This window comes from Sceloporus occidentalis, unplaced genomic scaffold, assembly GCF_023333645.1.
Source record: "Sceloporus occidentalis isolate IW3139 unplaced genomic scaffold, rSceOcc1.0.p SCAF_2, whole genome shotgun sequence".
In the NCBI taxonomy this organism is placed as follows: Eukaryota; Metazoa; Chordata; class Lepidosauria; order Squamata; family Phrynosomatidae; genus Sceloporus; species Sceloporus occidentalis.
Window position 1 is genome coordinate 49694890 of NW_028316982.1, and position 22340 is coordinate 49717229.

Sequence of the window (22340 nt, forward strand, 5' to 3'; positions counted from 1 at the left end):
GAACTGGTTGTTTACTCTCTGGCAGAGGAGGCTAAGTGTCTCACAAAACTACAGTTCCCAGGATTCCCTAGCATTGAGCTAGGGCAGTTAAAGGACCAAAACAGTTATGAGGCGGTTTTAACTACCTTGGCTCAGTGCTTATAGTGAATCCTGGAGACAGTAGTTTATTGTGGCCCCAGAGCTCTCTGTCAGGGAAGGCACAATGTCTCATAAACACTACAGTTCCCAGGATTCCCAGGCAGTGAGTTAAAGCGACCTCAAACTGGGTTATTTCTGCAGTGTGTTTTGGACCAAGATTATGGATTCCTCCGCCTTCGCCCCTTCAGTGTTCCTTAGTCGCCAAGGACTGTGTGGGAAGAAGAAGAGGAGGAGGCAGAAAATGGCGGGTCTGGAGGGGCTGAGGAGGAGGAGGAAGAGGCCCCCTGTCTGTAGGGCTGTTGGGAAGGGAAGGGCATTGAGCCTTCCCTGTCAGAGTCAGAGAGCATGGGTGCTGTGCTATTATTGTTATTGTTATTATTATTGCGTTTATTTGTATAGCGCCATAGGCTTTACATAGCGCATCACAATACACATATAATTCTCCCCGCCATGGCTCTATTACTGTCTCTGCTCTGGCGCCACAACAAGCTGCAGTTCCCATGATTCCATAGCAATGGAATCAACACACACTGTAAAATACATTTCCCATGATTCCATAGCACGGAGCCAAGGCAGTTCAAAGAAGTCTCTCAAAACTGTTCTGTAGTTACGGTTTGAGACTTCTCGTAACTACTGCCTTGGCTCCGTGCTATGGAATCATGGGAAATGCAGTTTGTTGTGGAACCAGAGCGGAGTCATTGAGCCTTGGCCTTTAAAGTGGTGTTTTTCAATCACAATGGCTCTGCTCTGGTGCCACAACAACGACAATTCCCATGATTCCATAGCACTGACAATTAAGTGGCGACAAACTGAATCGTTCCTGCGGGGCCGTTTGACACCACTTTAACGGCCGACGAGGCTCAACGGCTCTGCTCTGCTCTGGGGCCGCAACAGAGTTCCCAGAATTCCACAGCACGGAGCCAAGGCAGTTAAGGAAGCGGTATCAAATTGGGAGTATGCACTGGCAGTTAAAAAGATGGGGGTGTGAAACTGGGGAATATTTCCATCCGCAGAGAGCGGTTTGACGGCCACTTTAACGTCCACAACAAAACTACACTTCCCAGCATCCCACAGCACTGAGCCGCAGCCGTTAAAGCGGCGTCCAAACAGGACTAATATACAGGGACTCAAAACGCTGTCACTCAAAACACTGGTTAACATAGCTCCGCCCACCGCCGAAGGAGGCGGAGCCGAGTGCTCTTGGGAGGAGGGGCCCTAGTGAAGCCCCGCCCCTGGAATGTCGTGTCAGCCAATGAGAGGGCGAGTTGGGCAAGAGGCGGTGACGGCGCGGGGCTCCTGAGGCGGGCGAAGAGCAGAAGAGCGGGGGATGCTGAGGGGAGCGGAAGGCGCGGGAGAGTCAGGAATTAGGCGCGCGATGATTGGCGTCAAGGGCCATTGAGGCATCGGTTTGAGGTGAGGAAGGGGGAGAGAAGGAAGGGAGAGGCCACACTGTATAAATAATCCGGTGTGAGGCCGCTTTAAAGCCTCTCTGCTACCACACTGGAGAAATAACCCGGTTTGACAGCGCTTTAACTCTTTGTCTGGGTCAAAGGCTATGGAATTCTGGGAGTTGGAGTTCCATAGCAGAGAGCCAGACAAAGAGTTAAAGCGCTGTCAAACCGGGTTATTTCTCCAGTGTCTAATCGATCTGTCAATCCGGATCGCAAACTGGTTTATTTGTAAGTGCCTCTAGTTATGTGATATCAATTAATATGGATATAATAATAATAACAGTTATATGGGGTTAAAATGCTGCTTTCCCTTCTGTTGTCCTCCTTTGTGGCTCCCAAGGCAAGAGAAGTGCCATCGTCTCCCTTTTTCCTCCTCTCTATAGGTCCTGAATGGAGTTTCTGTAGCTGCACTGGCGCTTTGTGTTTCTTGCTACTAAAACCTTGGGCTGCATCCGCACGGCAGAAACAATCCAGTTTGATGCTGCTTCTGTAACTGCGATCGCTGAGTGCTGTGGAATCCTGGGAATGGCAGTTTGTTGTGGCACCAGAGCTCTGCCACAAGTCCCATAACAAAAGCGCTGTTGTTATTGTGGCACCATAGAGGCTGCGTCTGTGTTGCAGAAATGACCCACGTTGGCACCACTTTAACTGTCCTGGCTCAGTGCTGTGCGTTGTCATTTTGGGAGGCATTTAGCCTTCTCTGTCAGAGAGCTCTGGTGCCACAACGAACTACAGTTTCCCCAGGATTCCTTAGTGCTTGAGCCAGGGCAGTTGAAGTGGCCTCAAACGTATGTGTTTGTCATTGTTCTACAGACTTTGTGCGTTTTATTGTAAAAAATCAATTAGAGGAAAAGTGGTGTCAAACTGGACCATCTCTGCCGTGCGGAGGCAGGAGCATACGGTCTGATCCAAAATCTCTTAGGGACATTTCGTGAAGAGCGCTTCATAGTCAGTCGGCTTCTGAATCTGAGCCTTTGGAGCCATTCAAGTCTGTTCCCAAATTAGTAAGTAAAGGCAGATCGCCCTTTCCTGATTGCGGTTTTTGACAAATCTGGCGCACGCGGCTATCATTAGGACGGATTTGGTTCCAGCACGTCAGTTTTTCCAAGACGCTGATTTTAAATGGTATGCTTGAATTCAAACCCCCCTCCTTTTCCAGCAGGCTTTTAGAGCATTTACATACAAGGCTTAAAAACTGGACTTGGGCGACTGTCTGAACAAAACCTTTTGTTGTAATGATTCATGCCACGATACCTTTACCACACAAGCCATCCTTTTATACCATTGAGCTGTAGTGAAGATCCCATGGGAGGTGATTAAAACCTATCTTGTGGATCAGAGGTTTACTGCTTGGAAAAAACATTCCTTTATAAACATTTATAGGATATAAGCTACTTATTAATGGTCATGAATATGGCAGTACTGTGAAGCTGTGGGCAGTTTGTACAATGCATGATGTACAACCTGTGCAACTGGGTGTGTAGTTCTTGCTGATCCTCATATAAATTATGCACTCTTTCTGTATAGAATATATATATATATATATATATATATATATATCTATCTATCTATCTTCAGTGTGTGGAATCTTCTATAGAGATTGCCCAAACTGTATCATATGATACATCAAGAAAAGGGTTCCCAGTTTCTTGGATGATTTCCTTCATCTTGGATACATTGATGAATGTTCTGTAGAGAGGAGCAATGGAGTCTGGCACTTAATTGGAGCTTCACCTTCTAGATGAGTCTGAACTGTTTGTTTTGTTTCTCAAATTGCTTTCAGCCCCTTCTGACATCACCTAACATAACAGGACCTTTACATTACTTGAATTCTGAATTGTACAAATGTCTACAGCTTTTTTCAGGGGGAAAGCCTTAATATTTGAGAGAGATGGAAACCTCAGCACCAAAGTTGAGATCCAATTGCTAGCCCCAGCAAGAGGAGATCCAGTTCATCAGTGCTGATTGGTAAATAACACTGATGTAAATTTGAACTGGTTACTCTAGCTGGGATTGGCAGTTGCAAGATAGGTAGATTCGGCCTGCTGAGAAATCTGTACAGGTTTTACTCTTAATATTTATTATTGGGTACATATTATGTCCAGAGAAAGTCTTTCAAGCTAGGACCGAAATTGTTCCTTGCTTTCCTTCACTCAACATAATGACCTTTGGGCACTGTTAATATAGCAATATGGTAAGTGAGCTTCTGACACAGCTTTCAGTCCGCTCCAGGCTCTGCTATCTAGGCAACAAACAAAAGACCAAAGTACATTTCCAACAGAAAGTAATAGCTAGTTGTGTTTTAAAGGGAAAAAAATCCAAATTAAAGCAATACCATTTTAGATCAGTTGTGAATGTCACCAAAATATGCCAGCTTTTGAGATCTCTAAGCTCAAACGTCAGCAAAGATGTCACAGAAACCATGATGTTTAACTCATTTCATTTTGAAATGTGAAAGGGTGGAACTGTAGTTTTTCTTTAAGCTATACACTTGAGGGTTATTTTAGTGTCCTGATTTGTATGGATTTTATCGCATATGGAAAATTGAGGCTTTAAACAGTAAAAATCACGTGGAAATCACACAATCGCGATTAACATTTTAACACACATTGCCATTAAAGAGCCATTATCCCGGGAATAAACAGGCAATAAACAGCAACAGATAATTCATGGGATTTCCGCATGAATGATTTGTTGCTGTTCATTGCCTGTTTAGTCCTGGGATAATGGCACTTTAACATTTTCATACGACATCACCATTAATCACGATTGCATGGTTTTCATTGTCAAAGTCTAGATTTTCTGTTGTTGTTTTTTTTAATGAGACAGCAATCACTTACCATTTTCAAAAACAGAAAGAGATGGCTTTAAAATGAACCAGGACATACTTTCTCCAGACTAGTTGTCTGTTAATCATTTTTCTCAATTCATTGGCTTAAAACTCTTGAGACATTGTTGGAAATAGCTACTTACAAAACATTTTGCCTCTTTTTAAATGCAAGGTGGCCATTTATGTAGCTCTCCATTCCTTGTACCAATCTTACCCATTTATATTATAACTAATCAACATTATGATTGAGTGGTCCATTTTCTATTTTAGGTGTTAATTTCATCAGTATGCCTGACAGCTGAAAAAATATTTTGTCAAGTTACTACAGTAAATGGTGTCTCTTAAATTCATTGTATTGTGTTACAGCAGACTTAATGTATTGTATTCATCTTGCAATTTATACTGGTACAATGATTAAAAAGTGTAGAAGGTCTTGATGCTTTGAGGTTCCAAAATGATATCTGAGGTTGCAGCTATATATCTTCTTACTTGAGAGTAAACCTTGTTGAACCCAGTGGGACTTACCTTTTCAGAGGTTTCAAGAATTTTCTGCCTCTTATTTTTATTGATATGTTTTAATGTGGTAAAAATCAAATGACAATATGCGGTTGTCTCTGTTCATATATGTTCCTACATAGTATGAAAATACACAGTGAGATTCCTGGTATTTACACAGAATCCCCACATTCCTGGTTTCACATAGTCTTTTTTAGACTCTTCTTATCTGTGTTTTATAGACAGGTGCTTTTGGATGGTATTGAACTAACTGCAGGCAGTTTTTAGGAAACGAAGGATAAAGATTGTGTGATGGTTATAACGGCCAAATCTATCTCAGGTGATTACATTCAGGAAAATGTAAACCTGAAGATGACACTGCAAGAAATGGGTTATTACCAGCATTTTGTTGTGTCATTGTATAATTGTATAATAATATTTTTTAAAAATTAAAATTGATTTATATCTTTCCCTGTTAGGTCACTGGATTGTTGTTTGGAGGTGAAAATGGGGGAAATAGAAGGTACTTACAGAGTATTACAGACTCCAGGTTCTCGTTTGGGAGTCCAGAAAAACTCTGGAGTGAGTACGCTGGAACCAGGACAAAGCCTCTCCTCTGCCATAGCAACAGCACCAGCTAAAGCACATGAGAGGGCTCTACAGATCAAAATAAAGCTTTTGGACAATACTGTGGAGGTGCTTGATATCGAGGTAAGCTTCCAGTAAAGTTTGGGATATTTTTTTTTGCTTGATTTTAATTCTTAATATAACTTTTGAAGAAGAGATTCAGCTGGCAGATCTGTATAAGAAATGCTTCCTGTAATGAATTAAAGATTTCAGGCTGTTCCAGTGACACATCTGCTTCTGAGATACATAAGAACCACACATGAAGATATTGTGTAGGAATCCTGAGATTGAACAAAATGCTTGATTTGCTTAATTGTCACTTCTCTAGAGTTCCATTAAATGTGGGAATTAAAATAATAATGGAACACTATGCTCAAAACCTATGTACATTGCCATATATTTGTAAATAGTTTTGTAAACAGAGGTGCTGCACAGACAGGTATTTTGTTCTAAGTATAATAGTGTGTTGCCTAGTGTTCCTGTTCTGAAATGTAAAAATGAAGAAAGGAAATTTCAAGGAGGATGGAGATGAGGAATGATATTGTTCTTCTTATGATCTTTTATATTTACAGATTTCTGATAAGGAGGAAGAAAGATGTGGCAACATGTTTCTCCATCCCTATTTGCAGCTAGATCTCTGCATGTTGCAATGGTTGTAAGGGAGTGTTGAGGAGTGCAGCTTGGTTTTGACATCAGAGAGAATATACTCTTTAGTTAGGGCCTTTTGACTCTTCCTCCATAAGAGTCATGTTGGTATTCATTGGTAATGCTCTAATCCATTGTGATGGATTTCTATATTAAGAATTTTGCCACTGAACATGTTTTGTATTCTCACTTGGAAAGAAGAGATAATACTGGACTCTATTAACTTTTCTGAGCTCTTACAAGGAAGTGTGGGGTATGAATCCAGTGAATAATAAACATATAATTAAAGAATTGCATTTTTAAGAGGTGCAGTGCAGAATTTTTTGGTTGTATGGAGATGAGATGAAAGATCAGTCTTTATTAAAAATGTGGGTTGGTTGCTAAGCCAAAGGACACTTCCACTACTTAATGTAGATCAGTTACCTACATTTTCAAACATGCTGTGGTAGAGAAGAGATTTACTATTTGTGTTCTGTGACTGTGTTTTGTATGTTTTCATGTCTTCCTGAACCCCTGTTTCTTCCTGATTTCAGTAGTAGAATATGCTACCATGACCAATCCTTATTTTTAAAAAATTTTAAATTATTTTTAACAAAAATGATCTAATTTGTAATCAAAATAATATACAATCAAGGATAAACTGGTGGAGGAGAAAGAAGAAGGGGGGGAGAAGTATAAGAAAAGAGAGGGGGAAAGAGAGAGAAGGGAAAGGGGGGGGGAGACATACAATTACTACATGGTTGGTTTCTGACTTCTCCCCCCAATCCTGATTGTAGTGAAAAGATAAAGAAAAAAGAGAAAAAATTGTTCTACCATTACAAATCCAACTAAATAATCCCGTTAAAGTTACTAATAACTATTGCCACAGATTATTACATCTTTAGAATTTTACTTGTGCAAAAAGTCCATAAATCATTTCCAGTCTTTCAAAAAGTCTTCAGTTGCCTTATCCTTTCGAACCCACATTTATTTGTCCATTTGAGCAAACCCAGCAGCCTTAACAATCCATTGTCAGTGCTTCGGTCCATTTTCAAGTTTGAGCAAACAATATTTTTTTAATGATGTCATATTTTGAAGAACTAATCCATATTTACTATCCAATTCTTCATCTATAATGGTCAACAAAAACATGGTAACATTACAAAATCTAGCTTTTTTGGATTAACATATAAATCTTAGACCAGTATCTTTTCCTCTTATCACAAGTCAACTGCATATGAAAAAATGAGTCCTTCTTATCTTGACATTCCTAACATTGATTTGAACCATCTGGAGCATTTTTGACAGATTATTTCGGATTAGATGCCATCTATATATAATACTGCATAGGTTTTCTTTTAAATTATTGCACAAAATAAATTTTATTTCTTTGGCTTGCATTTCCCCCCCATACATCCCTATGGACTTTATGCCCAAAATTTTGGGTCCATGTAATCATTTACTGTTTTACAGGCTCATCTTTTGTTGGTAGTTTCTGAAGCAATTTATACACTTTTTAAATTGTATGGTCGTTGTTTTTTGTTGTTGTGAGCCTTCAAGTCCTTTCTGACTTAAGGTGACCCTAAGGCAAACCTATCACAGGGTTTTCTTGACAAGATTTTGTTCAGAGGAGGTTTGCCATTGCCTTCCCCTGACTTGCTCAAGGCCACCCTATGGGTTTCATGGCTGGGCGGGAAATCGAACCCTGCTCTCCAGAGTTGTTGCCCAGTATTCAAACCAGTATACCACATTGTCTTTACACAGCTCTAAATAAAACTCTTTTTCTCTAACCTCTATGACTGCATTTCTCTTGTCTTGATTAAATCTGTCCTTAAGTTGCACATAAGCCAACCAATTAAGATATTTGTTTATTTGAGAATCAGCTATCTTGTTCAAAAGATCATTCTAGGACAACTGTTTTTAATGCTTAACTTATTGTTTCCTTTAAAAGGCTTCCTATGTTGACATAGCTAATATTATCTTGGGAAAAACTCTTTGTTTCTACTTACACCAGACTTGTAGGAGAGTTTTTCTAATACAATGATATTTAAATTCAGCACGACCAATCCTGATTAAAATGCAAACTAGTCATATTCCGAGTAATTAATATTCTGAGTAGTGAATTGCAGGGCTGCTATGTGTACAGCAGTGAATGAGGTATTTCAGGTGATTGACAAAATATATTGACATACTTTTAGGATTCTAAGTCCCTTACACATGAACGTTATGGAAGAGCACTTTCTCCCAAATGGTGTGCAAAAACTATTCTGATTTTTACAATAGATATTGCACATTAGAACTGTACTTTTAGGTTATTTTTGGGCACATTGTTTTTCAAATTGATTAAATTTACCAGATTGAACAAATCTGGCCGTCCAAAAAGGAACAGGTTCCTTTTTGCAGACGGAATCTGAATCCTGTAGAGGCATTACACTGGAAGAAGGAAGTAAGAGGACATTTCCCCCCTCTAATCCTTCTCTCCAGTGGCAGCTTTTAGTGCTATCTTGTTTCAGAATATGCCCAGCCCTTCACAACAGCATGGGTAGTTTTGCTGGGGTCTGCAAGAGGAGAGAAGAACAAAAGAAAATCATTGCCATGCCCCCTTTTCTCCATGACAGTGGAACTCCACTAAACACATTTGCATCCAAACCATCATTATAAATACTTTTTATCTAGTTCTGTCAGAGGAAATTCTGTATATAGCATCCAGATACAACACATTTTTAAAAATGGCTTAATACTTATTCTAAATTATTTTTTCTGTTAACTTCTGCTATGGATCAATACTATGGAATTCTGGGATTTCTAGTTTTGTGAGATATTTAGCCTTCTCTGTCAGAGAGCTCTGGTGCCACAACAAACTACAAATCCTAAGATTCTATATGATAAAGACATAAAATTAAAGTTGTGTCAAACTGCATTAATTCTGAACAGCAGCCTTTGATTGAAATATTCAGATGTTTCTACATTTTTATGGATTTTGTACAGCTTCAGATGGGCATGGCATAAACATTTACTCTCTTAGATACAGTTGCTTTAAACTGGTGTTTCACCATCTGATTTACTTGAAAACTATACTGTGTGTTGTTGATCATGACTCACTACATTCTGAGGCCTAAAAATCAGGAACTGTTTTTGGATTTTAGAAGGTTTTTAAAGTTTAGCTGTACAGGAAGTAATTGGAAGTTTTTACACCACCGTATTATTTCCTGTGGTTTTACAGAAAAATTCAGCTGCTCACTAGAGGGAATATAAAAGGTATACATATACAAACAAAACTGCACAGTTAGATGTCAACAGAGGAAAAAAAGATATAAAGATAATTTCATTAACAGACCACTTGGAAATTCTAGGAATCAGTTCTGTTGCAGTATTACTATTTGACAATATCTGTCTTCTACATGTTGTAGTTTTTGGACAGCATTTGGCAAATTCCTAGTGTTTATAAGGAAGGATTTTTTTTCTTACAGGAAAAAAACTACACTTGTTTTAAAAATTCCAATGCTTTCTTTGGTCATTCCTTTGCAGTGCAATACTTATATTTCACAGAGCCTGTTCTCTACACTGAGAAAAGTATTACCAGCTTTGAAAATGCAGGATGTGGGAGGATGGGCTGTTTCAAATCCTATTAAACACTGTACTACAAGGATCTAAATGCTGTTGAGCACAGTGTCCTATTGCCTAAGAGAGAAAAAATAGAATAATTCCAGAAAGAATCACTGCCAGATGTTTGTCATGACTCTCATGATTCTGAATACTCTAAATATGGCCAGTAAACTGTCTTAAGCTTATTTTTATCTGCCCTCAGAACGGAGAGTTAGTAATTCATGGCTGTGGATATTGCAGGTTCTCCTAAAAAGCAATTTAGGCTTTCCATTCTCCCTGTTATTTGGTCTTCTATACTGTATTGTTAAAACCTGTTATTTTTCTTAATGGCCTACCATTCCTTTCAAACAGTTTTTGAGGACAAACATTTTACCTCCCATGAGCATCACAAGTAGAATTTAGGCTTCAGCTAGTTCTTGTCTTCCATGCCCTCTTAAATCTAAGGAGCCTGTCTACTGTTTAATGTGCTGTATATGGTATGTGTGTTGGGAGGTGGGGAGGTTCAGATTTTCTTTACTTCTTCAAAGTTAGAATACTTCCCCAGAATGCTGACACATCCGTTTCTGTTTCAGCTCCATTTCTGTTGGCATTACGACACTCATTTCACTATTATAGGGGGAAATGCTATACTCTGGGTCAGATGTGTGGTGCAAAATTTTTTGAGTACCCTGTTTTCTGAAATTTTACATCCTATAAAATTTATCCACAGTTGTCTGGACTCTTGTAGTCAGTCAGTCATGTTAGATTGGCTAAATATAGGATAAGAAATTGTAGTTACTCTTCTGAGGAGAAAAAAAATTGACAAGCTCTAGTACACAGAGTAGTAGACTAACAAATGAAGCTTATTTCTGTTTCACAAAATCTCTTGGTTTTCGTTCAATCATGAGTACAAGTAGTCAAGACAAAATGTGGTAAATTGCCTATACCCACAGATTAACCTGTATCCTTCAGTGAAACAAAATGTTCAGGTACTTGTACTGAATCAGGCTGCCCCCCCCCAATTGAAATGGAACTGATAAGTAGTGTGGACGGTGGACGGGTGAAGGTACTGTAGTTATAGTTGATATAAAATATGTCAGGTACAACTCTCTTTATGTATGTGACCTTAAAAATATTATTGTTTCAGATTTAGTCATTTTTGGTTAAATATAAAGGAAATATAAGTTGTTCTCTCTACCTTATCACAAATATTCCAGTAACGTAATGTCCACATACAGCTTTGAATGTTTGAATCTGTTTAAATGTGATATTTAAACTGAATGTGCAAAATCAGATACAAGTTGAGTCTCCCTTATCCAGAATTCCAAAATAGTGGGAGATAATGACAGCTTTGCTTTCTGATGGTTCAATGTATACAGGTTTGGTTTCATACACAAAATTATTATTAAAAGTATTGTGCACAGTGTGCCCTCGCCATACGCTGTAATAAAAAGAATGGCATGTGCGCTATGCTGCACCACATGTATGAACCCCGTTGTTTTCAATGGGGCTTGAGCATATGCATTTTTTGCCTTATGTTGGGGGGGGGAGGGTCTGGAATGGATCCCCTGCATAAGGGAAGGGCCCATTATATAAATAATTTCAGGCTATGTGGATAAGATGTATACGAAATATACTTTGGTTGAGAGTTCCTGCATGGCAGGGGGTTGGACTGGATGGCCCTTTTGGTCTCTTCCAACTCTAGTATTCTGTAATTCTATGTATAGATCTGGGTCCCATCTTCTAAATACGTGTACCTCATTATCTGTATAAAAATATTCCATAATCCAAAAAACTTCAAAATTAAAAATACTTCTGGTCCCAAGCATTTTGGATAATGGAGACTCAAGCCGTAATACTGTTTGGAGCACTGGGGAAATTTCTAGAAAACTCACTGATCTAGAGTTCAGCCAGATGGAGGAAGAAGTCAGGAATTTAGAATGCACACAGGGGCTTACACAATTATAAGTTTCCTGTCTGAGCCCAGGCACTGATAATACAATTGTAACATACTAGATATATTTGTAATATACTAGTTAGAAGGATATGTTTGATTTGAATGATCCTTGATAACAATGGGAAACTAAGAGGGGAGAATGAACAGGCTTGCTTCAGCCCTTAAAATCATATAGTACTGGGAATAGGGCATAGCTGGCTGGAATTTTAACCAGGAACATTCTGCTTAGGTCATGGGTAGGGATGGAATTTGTAGGCTTCTAGGTGTCACAACCAGTGTGATCAGTGGTAAGGGGTTGTGGGAGGTATCATTAAAAACATCCATATGGTCAAAAGTTTCCCAGCCCAGTGACATTTGGCAAAAATACACTGTAGAATATCTGATACTGTTTCCATGGTTCTTTGCACATGTTTGTGCACATAAATTATTTGTGTGACAGAGGTTGATTCTTGGAGTTATGAACACTTTACCAAATATACCATTCTAGTCTTACTCATGTGGTGTTGTGTGTGCATTCAAGTCATTTCTGATTTATGGCAACTTAAGTGTGAACTTACCATGGAATTTCCTTGATAATAATCTGTTCAGAGATGGGTTTGTCATTGCCTTCCTTTAGTTAGTCTGTGTCTTTGAATTTAACTGAGAGAAAGAAGTTTAAAAGTATATGTAAATAAATTTAATTAGTCTGTGTCTTTGGATTTAGCTGTGTCTTTGAATACTGCCATCCATTATTTACCTGGTATCTTTCAATGCATGGAACTCTCTATGCATTAGTATTAATCCAGAACTATCCTTTCTTTTTATGCCAGCTTTCCTGATTTATCATTCAGTCATATATTTTACCATAGTTTTTACAATTGGTTATTAGTGTCACAGGGCATGTCAACATAGGCGAAAAGATTGTGCTCACTCCATTTCTGGTTCTGTAAGAAACACGATGTTTGCCCTGTTTCACAGTGAAATCTCTTCTTTTAGGCATTAATATGAATTATAAAAATTCAATTTTTATTTCACAGTTTTAGGAAAAACTGGATTTTTACACATGTCAGCGTGGGCTAGTTGGAGGGTGGGACTAGTCTGGCAAGCTTGGCATGTGTCACCATTTTTTAAAGCATTAAGGGCATAGTAATTGAAGGTTAGCAGGACATCTGAAGTGGAGGTATATTTAGTATTTTATAAACTTTTTTTTTTGACATGCAGTCGTCTCTCCCTATTAGCAGGGGTTGGGTTGCCCACCCACATGTGTATTCCCTCGCTCATTTGCTCGTTCACTCACTCAGGTGGGGCGGGAGAGGGAGGAGATAGCGCAGTGCCATTGGCCCTGATGTAGTGTGGGGAATAAAGCTGCAGATCTTCTTTCTTTGCAATGGCTTGTAGTGGAGCACTTTACCCTGGTTGCTCTTGCTCCCTCTCCAGCTGACCTCAGGCATGAAATCAACAGTGACAGAGTGGATTGGGTTACCCCCTCACCATTGCATTAGTTCAAAACAGCTTTATCAGTGGGGTTGTGCTGGGGAGGGGCGACAGCAACTGGGGTAGAGCACACCATTGCTGGCAGTCACAGTGAAGGAGATGGACAGTTTCTGTCCTCTGTGTGTGTGCGCTTCAGGAGACATTGAAAATACATTTTTAAAAAAATCAACAAATATGGTGGAAAAGGAGACATTTGGACTTCCCTTACTTATTTTCACTCACTGAGACATAAAGGGAGGGTGAGGATTGGATGGGGAAGCAATGAATTCTAATGCAACCTGGCAGGTTTGACAGGTAAACAATGAGGCTGTTGGTTGAAAGATTTTAGCATGCTGAGAAGAAGAAAAATGTTCATCCCTTTTGTACCAATTTGAATTTGATCACGGGAAATGTAAGGAAGTCAGTCTGACTTGAGTCCAGTTTATTTTGTGTAGGTGTGGCACTAATGGGTTCACTATAGACCAAGAAAAAGAGTTTAATCTGTTATCCAATGAAGCTTTTCTTTTTTATATTCTTCCATGACAATGTCCCTGTTTTTTGTCCAGAGTTCTTCTGTCTCCGGTCAATTAAGACTTAATAGTGCAAATTAGTTCTTTACATGGTTTATAAATTCTACAGCCGTGTTCAGATAGCATTTTGGCATGACAGTTGATTTGGTGTACTTTTTAAAGCTTTATTCTAATTTTAATTATAATTGGCTAAAGTTGGTAAAAAGTGTTCCTAACAATCAGTCACCTATGAAAGTAATGAATCCAAAAGTACCCCCTAAAGGTGTTCCTGATAATTCTGAGAGAATACAGTTCTGCTGAAAATAGGCTGATGCTTAGTCTGATGATTTCTTTATTTATTGAATTTATATATCATCAGATGGGACTGAAAATGGCTTACAGTAATAAGAAATAAAACACAAAATAAAATAGCTATTTAAACAGATTAAACAACATAAAACAAATAAATACACAATTTAAAATCAGATAAGTATTTGTTGGGCAACCCGAACAAGTCACATTGTCTCAGCCTATGAGGATGGCAATGGCAAACCCCTCTGAAGAAGGTTGGCAAGAAAATGCTCTGATTGGATTTTCTTAGAGTCACCATAGATCAAAAGTGACTTGAAGGCACACAACAACAACAGCAAGTATTTGTACTGTATATGAGGTGATTTATTTGTATTATCAGCCTTTATGTCTTCCATCTTCAAAATAGGACTGTTAGTAATTAATGAGGGGGCTGTATTTTCATGCTGCAAAATTCTTTGCTGCAGATGTTCAAATACTGTTGGGTATTATTGTTTTTGAGTTTCATTGCTTCTAGTTATGTTTAAGTTGTTTCTATGCCAATATGTGGAATGATACAGAATATACTGTGCTTTTTAGACTGACTTCAAAGGGTTGGCAGTTGCCCCCCCCCCCCCCAGAGTGATAGAGACCAGCACAATATTTGCAAATGTTGACTAAAACTCTTTCTTTTCTGGAAGGACTGGCAGTTGATGACTTGGGGAATGGGCACCAGTCAGAGACCCCCACTTTGAGTAGCATTGAAGGAGATCATTGTTTCAAACTCACTCTTTCATTTGTATGAGACCTCTAGTGCAGTGATGGTGAACCTTTTACAGACCAAGTGCCGAAAGTGCAACCCAGACCCCACTTATTTATTGCAAAGTGCCACATCCCTCTGGCTTTCTAGTAAGAAACTCTGGCAAACTCTATGCTAGGGCGACAGCATGTGTGCCCACAGAGAGGGCTCCGAGTGCCACCTCTGGCATGTGTGCCATAGGTTCGCCATCACTGCTCTAGTGCATGGGTGGTTTATTGATAGTACAAGTTGAAAAGTTAGCATTTATCTTGTGTTTATGTGCGAAGCATGTTTTCATTTGCTATGAGGTGTTTTGTCTCTTGAACCCAACTGTCTTTTTAAAAAAGATTCAATACTATTCATGTCAAGACAATAAACTTGATTAATTACATTGTGAGTGACCATACTTCAGTTTAGATAATTTTCTTTGTAAACTAGCTATCTATGACTTATGCATAGTGATGCATACAGATAGTTATGTCCAGACAGTAATGGTACATTTACACTTTTAAAATTGTGTTTTTAAAATTTAAATTGACAAGTTATATCCAATCTAGTCTACTTCACAGAGTTCATTCGATAATGCAATGAAAAGCCCATGTATACATCACTTCAAAGAAAAGTGGATGCTATGTGACAATGAAAAGGCAGGGTCCATAGAATTATAGAATCATAGAGTTGGAAGGGACCACAAGGCCTTCTAGTGCAACCCCCTGCCATGCAGGAATACACAATTTTAAAACTTCTGAAAGATACCACCTCATACCTCTGTTTAAACATTTCCAAAGAAGGAGAGTCCACTTTCCTTCAAGGCAATATATTCAACTGTTGAATAGCTCTTACAGTAAAAAAAATCTTCATAATGTTTTGGTGGAATGTGTTTTTCTGTAAATTGGTTGGTTCAGGTTCTAGTGTCTATAGCAGCAGAAAGCATACTTTAATCAGTTCAGTAGGAATGTTGTCATTTCCAGGGGCCATGCCGTTTTTGAGTTAGGAGATAAGATTGGTGACATTTTCAAGTATAACTGGTTCCCAGGGTGCCGCTCCTTGTAACTGAAGCTCAGTAGATCTGTCATGGGTGCTAGATGTAGCGTTGCAGATATAAAAAAATTCCCTGAAATGATTTCCCCATACCGCTATAGGGATGCCACAATTGGGGTATGAGCTTTGAGAGCATAAGGTGTTGGATACCAACTTCCAGAATTGTTTGGTGCTTGATGGAGAAGTATATTTGGGTTTCATCAGCATACTGATAGCATCCCACCCCATGCCTGCAGATGATCTCTCCCGGAGCTTTCATGTAGATGTTGAATAGCATTGGGGATCGATATGCTATATACTTTTAAATTATAGTGTGTCAAGCTAGGTCCATTGATTGTAAATAAAGATTGATTGATGAGAAAACATACTTGCTGTATCTTTTAACATCCCTTCAGATATTTAAAGATAGCTATCATGTGACTGCTTAGTCTTCTTTCCCCCAAGCTGAATATACCAGCTTCCTTAGTCACTCCTCATAAGGCCTGGTTTCCAGACCTTTGATCATCTTCGTTTCCCTTTTCAGGACACATTCCAGCTCGTCAATATTATACTTGAACAGTGGTCCCCAGAATTGGACACAGTATTCCAGGTGAAGTCTGACCAAAGCAGAATAGAGTGTTGCTGCTGTTTCTCTCAGTCTGGCACTCTGGTCCTGTTGATGCAGCCCAGAATTTTATTTGGTTTTTTGACCATTGCATCACACTGTTGATTTGTGTTTGGACTTAGATCCTTATACTTTTTCAAACCAGGTATTGCCCATACTATATGGGTGCATTTTATTGTTCCCGAGTAGATATAGTATTTTACTTTTATCTCTGTTGAAATTCATTTGTTTTGGCCCAGCTCTCCAAATTGTCAATTTCATTCTGTTCCTCTCCTCTGGGATGTTAGCTACCTCCCTACATTTGATGTCATCTGCAGATTTGATTTGCATGCCTTCTATTCCATCATCTAAGCCATTTACAAAAATGTTACATAATACCAGGCCCAGAACAGAACCCTGGGGCACCCCACTAATCACTTTTCTTCAGGATGAAGAGCAAGCATTGGTGAGTAGTCTCTGGATTTGGTTTGACTACCAATTGCAGATACACCTAACTGTTAAACAGTCTAGCCTACTGTTCAGCTTGCCTGGGGAACCCTGTCAAAAGCCTTACTGAAGTCAAGATATACTACATCCCTGATCTACTAAGCTTGTAACTCCACAAAAAAGTTAGTTTGGCTTGACTTGTTTCTGTGAAACCCATGGTGGCTCGTAGTAATCACAGAATTCCTTTCTTAGTGTGCACAGACTGACTGTTTAATGATCTGTTCAGGAACCTTTCTTGGTCTTGACACTGAGATCAGTAGTGGCTTGGGTCTTCTTTTTTGCCCTTTTTGAGGATGAGGACAAAATTTTCCCTTGTCTGTTCTGTTGGGACCTATTTGAATTCTCAAAGATGTTTGACGATAGCTCTTAGATTATGTTTTCAAGTTCCTTTACTACTCTTGGGTGCAGCTCATCTGGTCTTGAAGACTTGGATTAATTTAGAGTAGCTAGGTATTCCTTTATTACTTTTTTTTAACCTGTTCAGGGCTGCAGTCCTTCTACACAGTTTGTTCCATTTTCACCAGTTAGAACACTGTTATTCTTTTGAGAGAAGACTGAGGCAAACAAGGTATTAAACAGTTCTGACATCTCTGTCTCCTATTTACATTTCACTATCTGGTCCTACCATTTCCTTGTTCTTCCTTTTGCTTTGAACATAGCCAAAAAACTCTTTTTACTATTTTTAGCCTCTCTAGTGAACCTGAGCTCATTGGCCCAAAGCAGGCAGACAAAAAGCACCTGTTTGGGGCCACTTTGGGCATGGGGTTTGCAGATGACACATACCCTCAAAGCAGCTGGAAGCTGTGCCATGGGCGCACTGAGCAGGGAAAAGCCAGCACAAAAGAGAGCGGCGAAAAGTTGCTCGTACTGGTGTTTTGTTTTGGGTCGCAGTAGCGGCCCACTTTCAGATTCCACACCAATCAGGGGCCAAACAGGGTTGGAGCAGCTAGAGGCCGCTCCAAGCTGCTGCTCTGTTTTGCCCCATTCTGAGCATTACCGGTAGCTTTTCTTACTTTCACTCTACAGTTATTTGCCTGTATTCCTCTTTGGCAATTTCCCACTTCTTCCATTTTTGATATATATATTCCTTTTAAATCTCAGTTCTGAAAGTTCTTTGTACACTCACGCTGTAAAAAGAATAAAAAGAGTTACTTCAGAAGTTCCCATGGCTTTGGAGGATTTTTCCCTTTATTTGAGTGGCAGATACCTTTGTTATATGAACGGCTTAGGAAGCTCCCCCAATTTCAAAGAGGTTTTCCATGTAGTATGGGGGTATGCAGTCAAAAACCATGTGTAACCTTCACAAACAGAAGTAAATAGGCAGTTCTCATGATGCAACCATGATGCAGCCAGTGAATATTTGTGCTCCTCAAGCTTATCAGGTCAAACAGAAAAATGTTTTATTTCTGATAAATCTCTGATGTGTTTCACTTGTGTGTTGTTGTTATGACTGCTGCTTATTTAGGAGCAAGTCTTAAAAAATGACTTAGTAATTTTCTTACATTTCAGGCTTGATCTCATTTAAAAAAACTTACAGTGAAAACTATTATCTCCTAAACAAGGCAAAGTACAACCACAGATTTCATTTCATGTTCACATGGGCCTGTTACAGACTGCCAAAATAAAGCTGCTTCAGGTCTCTTTGGAGATATGCTGTTTAAATGATGCTTAGGACTGGAGTGTGGCTTTGGCGCGACCTCCGGACTCTTAGGACCCATGCATCATTTAAACAGCATACCTCCAAAGAGACCCGAAGCAGCTTTATTTTGGCAGTCTGTAACAGGCCATGGTTTCATTTCCTTCACTAACTTTTAAACCCTCCCCCCCCAAAAAAAGATCTTTTGATCTAGGGAACACACAACCTGTTTATTATTTGAAGTTATACTGAATGTAAAAGACAACACTGCCAATTTGCTGTTTAATTTTTTCTAAAGAAGTGTTATTTTCAAAGCATCTCAGTGAAAACCAGGTAACATTGGTGCCAGTTAGTGTTATTTGCAGAAGTCTGTTTGGTCTCTGTGACTCAAATAGGGTTATCCTGGGCAGTTGCATCCTCAGAAACCTCCTAGTGCTAGGCTGTCCTTTGGGCAGCAGCCCCACCTACCTCAGTGCTCATGCTTCTTGTCCTTTCCTGCCAAAACTCCTCAGTTCCTTTTCATCCACCATGTTAACACCAGCGTTAGGAACTTATTCTTTGGAGCAAGAACTAATTTCATGAGAATATTGCTTGTTTTTTCTGTCCTTTTTCTTTTTGATCCTTTTTCTTTTATGTTTTTCCTTTCTTCTTCTTCTTCTTGAAAGAATTTTCTTCCTCCCCACTTGAAAATTTATGGCCTCCTTGAGCTTCTTTAAAGAAGTGCCTCAGGTATGATCAGATGATTCCTCATTCTGATGGCCACTCTTGGTGCCTCCTTTGTTTAGGAGAGGCACATATACTGGACAGTTGTTCTTGAAGTCACAGGATAACCTTGTTTGTGGGACTCCACAAATGACCACTTTATAGAAGGTTATTATACTACAGTTACAGCTAATGCATAATGCTAAATGCATAAACAAACTAGCTTTGTTACAGTCTCATCCTAATACATAAGTTACCAATTTAGATTTGAAATCATTGCAATTCCTAGTTACATACTTGCTCCCTTTCTGCCAAAGACATCAAATCACTTTACGATTTAGAATAGCACTTTACAATTTAATACAACAGGAAAAGTGATGGAAGAAACATTATACTGTACCTCCATATGTAACTAAGCAGACATTCAGATGGATAATGCCATCTAGACCTTTCAAGTTTGGGATAAATGGTTCATCGCATGTCAGTTATTCATTTTGAGTTTTTATTTGTGAACATCAGACTACATTCCTTTAGTATTAAAGCAATAACAGTTTACAGCTGTGGAGATATTTGGGTCACTGATAAAGAATGCAAAGTGTTCTTGGAATGCATGAAGGTGTATTTAGAACAGAGCTTCATATGTTGAATGAGCTGAATGAGCTAATAACAGATTAGAAAGCTGGTCCAAAATTAATAAAATGAATTTCAACATGGAGAAATGTAGGATATACACTCGAGAAGTAAAAAATGAAATGGACAGATACATGATGGGTGATACCTGGCTTGACAGCAGTACATGTAAAAGGGATCTAAGAGTCTTAAACCACAAGATAAACGTGAGTAGGCAATGTGATGCAGCAGCTAAAAAGGTCAATGCAATTCTAGACTGCATCAATAGGAGTATAGTGTCTAGACCAGTGATGGCGAACCTATGGCACGCGTGCCAGAGGTGGCACTCAGAGCCCTCTCTGTGGGCACATGTGCCGTCATCCCAGCACAGAGTTTGCCAGAGTTTGTTACTAGAAAGCCAGAGGGACATGGCACTTTGCAATAAATAAGTGGGTTTTGGGTTGCAGTTTGGGCACTTGGCCTCTAAAAGGTTCACCATCACTGGTCTAGACTGAGGGAAGTACCATTCTATTCTGCTTTGGTTAGACTTCACCAGGGAATGTTATGTCCAGTTGTGGTCACTACAGTTCAGGAAGGATGCTGACAAGCTAGAGAGTGTCCAAAGGAGTGTGACCAAAATGGTGAAAAGTCTGAAAACCATGCCCTATGAGGAGTGACTTAGGAAGCTGGGTATCTTTAGCCTGGAGAAGACAAAGTTAAGGTTGGCATGATTGTTGTTGTAAGCTGCCTTCGAGTCGATTTCAACTCATGGTGACATTGTGGATGAGACATCTCAATGATCCCCTATTGTCAACCTCTCTGCTCAGATTCTGGAGATTCACGCCTCTGACCTCCCTGAGTGAGTCTAGCCATCTGGTGTGTGGTCTTCCTACTGTCCTCTGCTTTTCCTAGCATTATTGTCTTTTCTCAAGAGTCATGCCTTCTCATGATGTGTCCAAAGTATGACCACCTGAGTTTAGTTATCTTCGCTTCCTGGGATAGTTCAGGCATTATTTGTTCTAGGACCCATTTGTTTGTCATTTTGGCCATCCACAGTATCCTCAGCACTCTCTCCAGTACTACATCTCAAATTAGTTGATTTTCATCCTATCTGATTTCTTTGCTGTGCAGCTCTTATATCCATACATGGTAATAGGGAATACAATGACTTGGAGAAGTCTGACTTTAGTATTCAGTTGTATATCTTTAAACTTTACAACCTTACTAGTTCTTTCATAGCTGCCCTTCTCATTCTGAATCTTCTCCTTATTTCTTGACTGCAGCCTTTCTTCTGATCAGTGTTTAATCTAAGGTATGGGAATTCTTTAACTAATTTGGTTACCTAGTTTTATCTAGGTTGAACTGATATAAGCCATTGTGGGCATTATTTTTGTTTTCTTTATGTCCAGCAGTAAACCGGTCTTTGCACTTTCTTCTTTAACTTAATAATTGTTCCAAGTCTGTGATACTTTTTGCTAGTAGTTGTCTGCATAGCTTAGATTGTTGATAGTCCACTTAGCTTCACCCCTCCTTCTACTGATTCTAAACTGGCTCTTCATCTGATATTTTCTGCATACAAGTTAAATTAATAGGATGATAAAATTCAGCCTTACCTGACCTGTTTGCCAATTGGGAACCATTCTGTTTCTCCATGTTCTTTTCTTACAGCAGCCTCTGATCCTAAGTACAGATTTCTCATCATGACTATCAAATGTAGTGACACTCCTATTTCATTGAGAGCATTCCTTAGCTTATTGTGGTTTATGCAGTCAAAGGCTTTACTATAGTCTATAAAGCACATGCTGTTTTCTTCTGGAATTCTTTGGTGCGCTCCATTATTCATTCCACATTTGCAGTGTGATCCCTAATGCCTCTTGCTTTCTTGAATCTGGCTTGCATCACTGGGATTTCCCTCTCCATATATGATGGTCGCAGAATTTTGAGCAGAATTTTGCTAATGCTATGGTCCTATAGTCTTTTTTTGTGGATGGGGACGTATATCAATAGTTTCCAATCTGTTGGCTGTTGTTTTGTTTTCCATATTTGTTGATATATTTTAGTTAACATTAGAGCTGATTCTGTTTGTGTGGATTGTAGCAGTCCAACTGGAATATCGTCTGTTCCTGGTAATTTATTCGTTACAATTTCTCTGAGTGCCACTTCTTCTTAGCTTTCTAATCTAAACATGATATTGGTGTTTACATATTTGAAGGAATGTCATATTGAGGATGGAGCATGCTTGCTTTCTGCTTGCTTCAGAGACTAGGACACAGAGCAGTGGATTGAAGCTAACAGAAAAGAGATTCCACCTAAACATTAAGAAGAACTTTTTGATGATAAGAACAGTAGAACATGCTGCCTCAGAGCGTAGTGGCATGCCTTCTTCTTTGGAGGTTTTTAAACAGAGGCTGGATGAGCATCTGTCAGGAATGCTTTGACTGTGTATTCCTACACAGTCTCTTCCAGCTATATGATTCTGTGATTCTAGATGTACACAAAGGCATAGT

General features: G+C 39.2%; 1 protein-coding gene across 5 annotated transcripts in view; it reads left to right on the top strand.

Moving 5' to 3' along the window:
• Positions 1-1466: 1466 nt before the first annotated feature.
• FARP2 (FERM, ARH/RhoGEF and pleckstrin domain protein 2) overlaps positions 1467-22340 on the top strand; it is a 97057-nt gene continuing 76183 nt past the window's right edge. For all 5 annotated transcript variants that reach the window (XM_089509321.1, XM_089509317.1, XM_089509319.1 and 2 more), the window contains exons 1-2: positions 1467-1551; positions 5394-5625. In XM_089509321.1, coding sequence (XP_089365447.1) covers positions 5422-5625 — 204 coding nt within the window. In that variant the 5' untranslated portion in view covers positions 1467-1551; positions 5394-5421. The remainder of the gene's footprint in view (positions 1552-5393; positions 5626-22340) is intronic.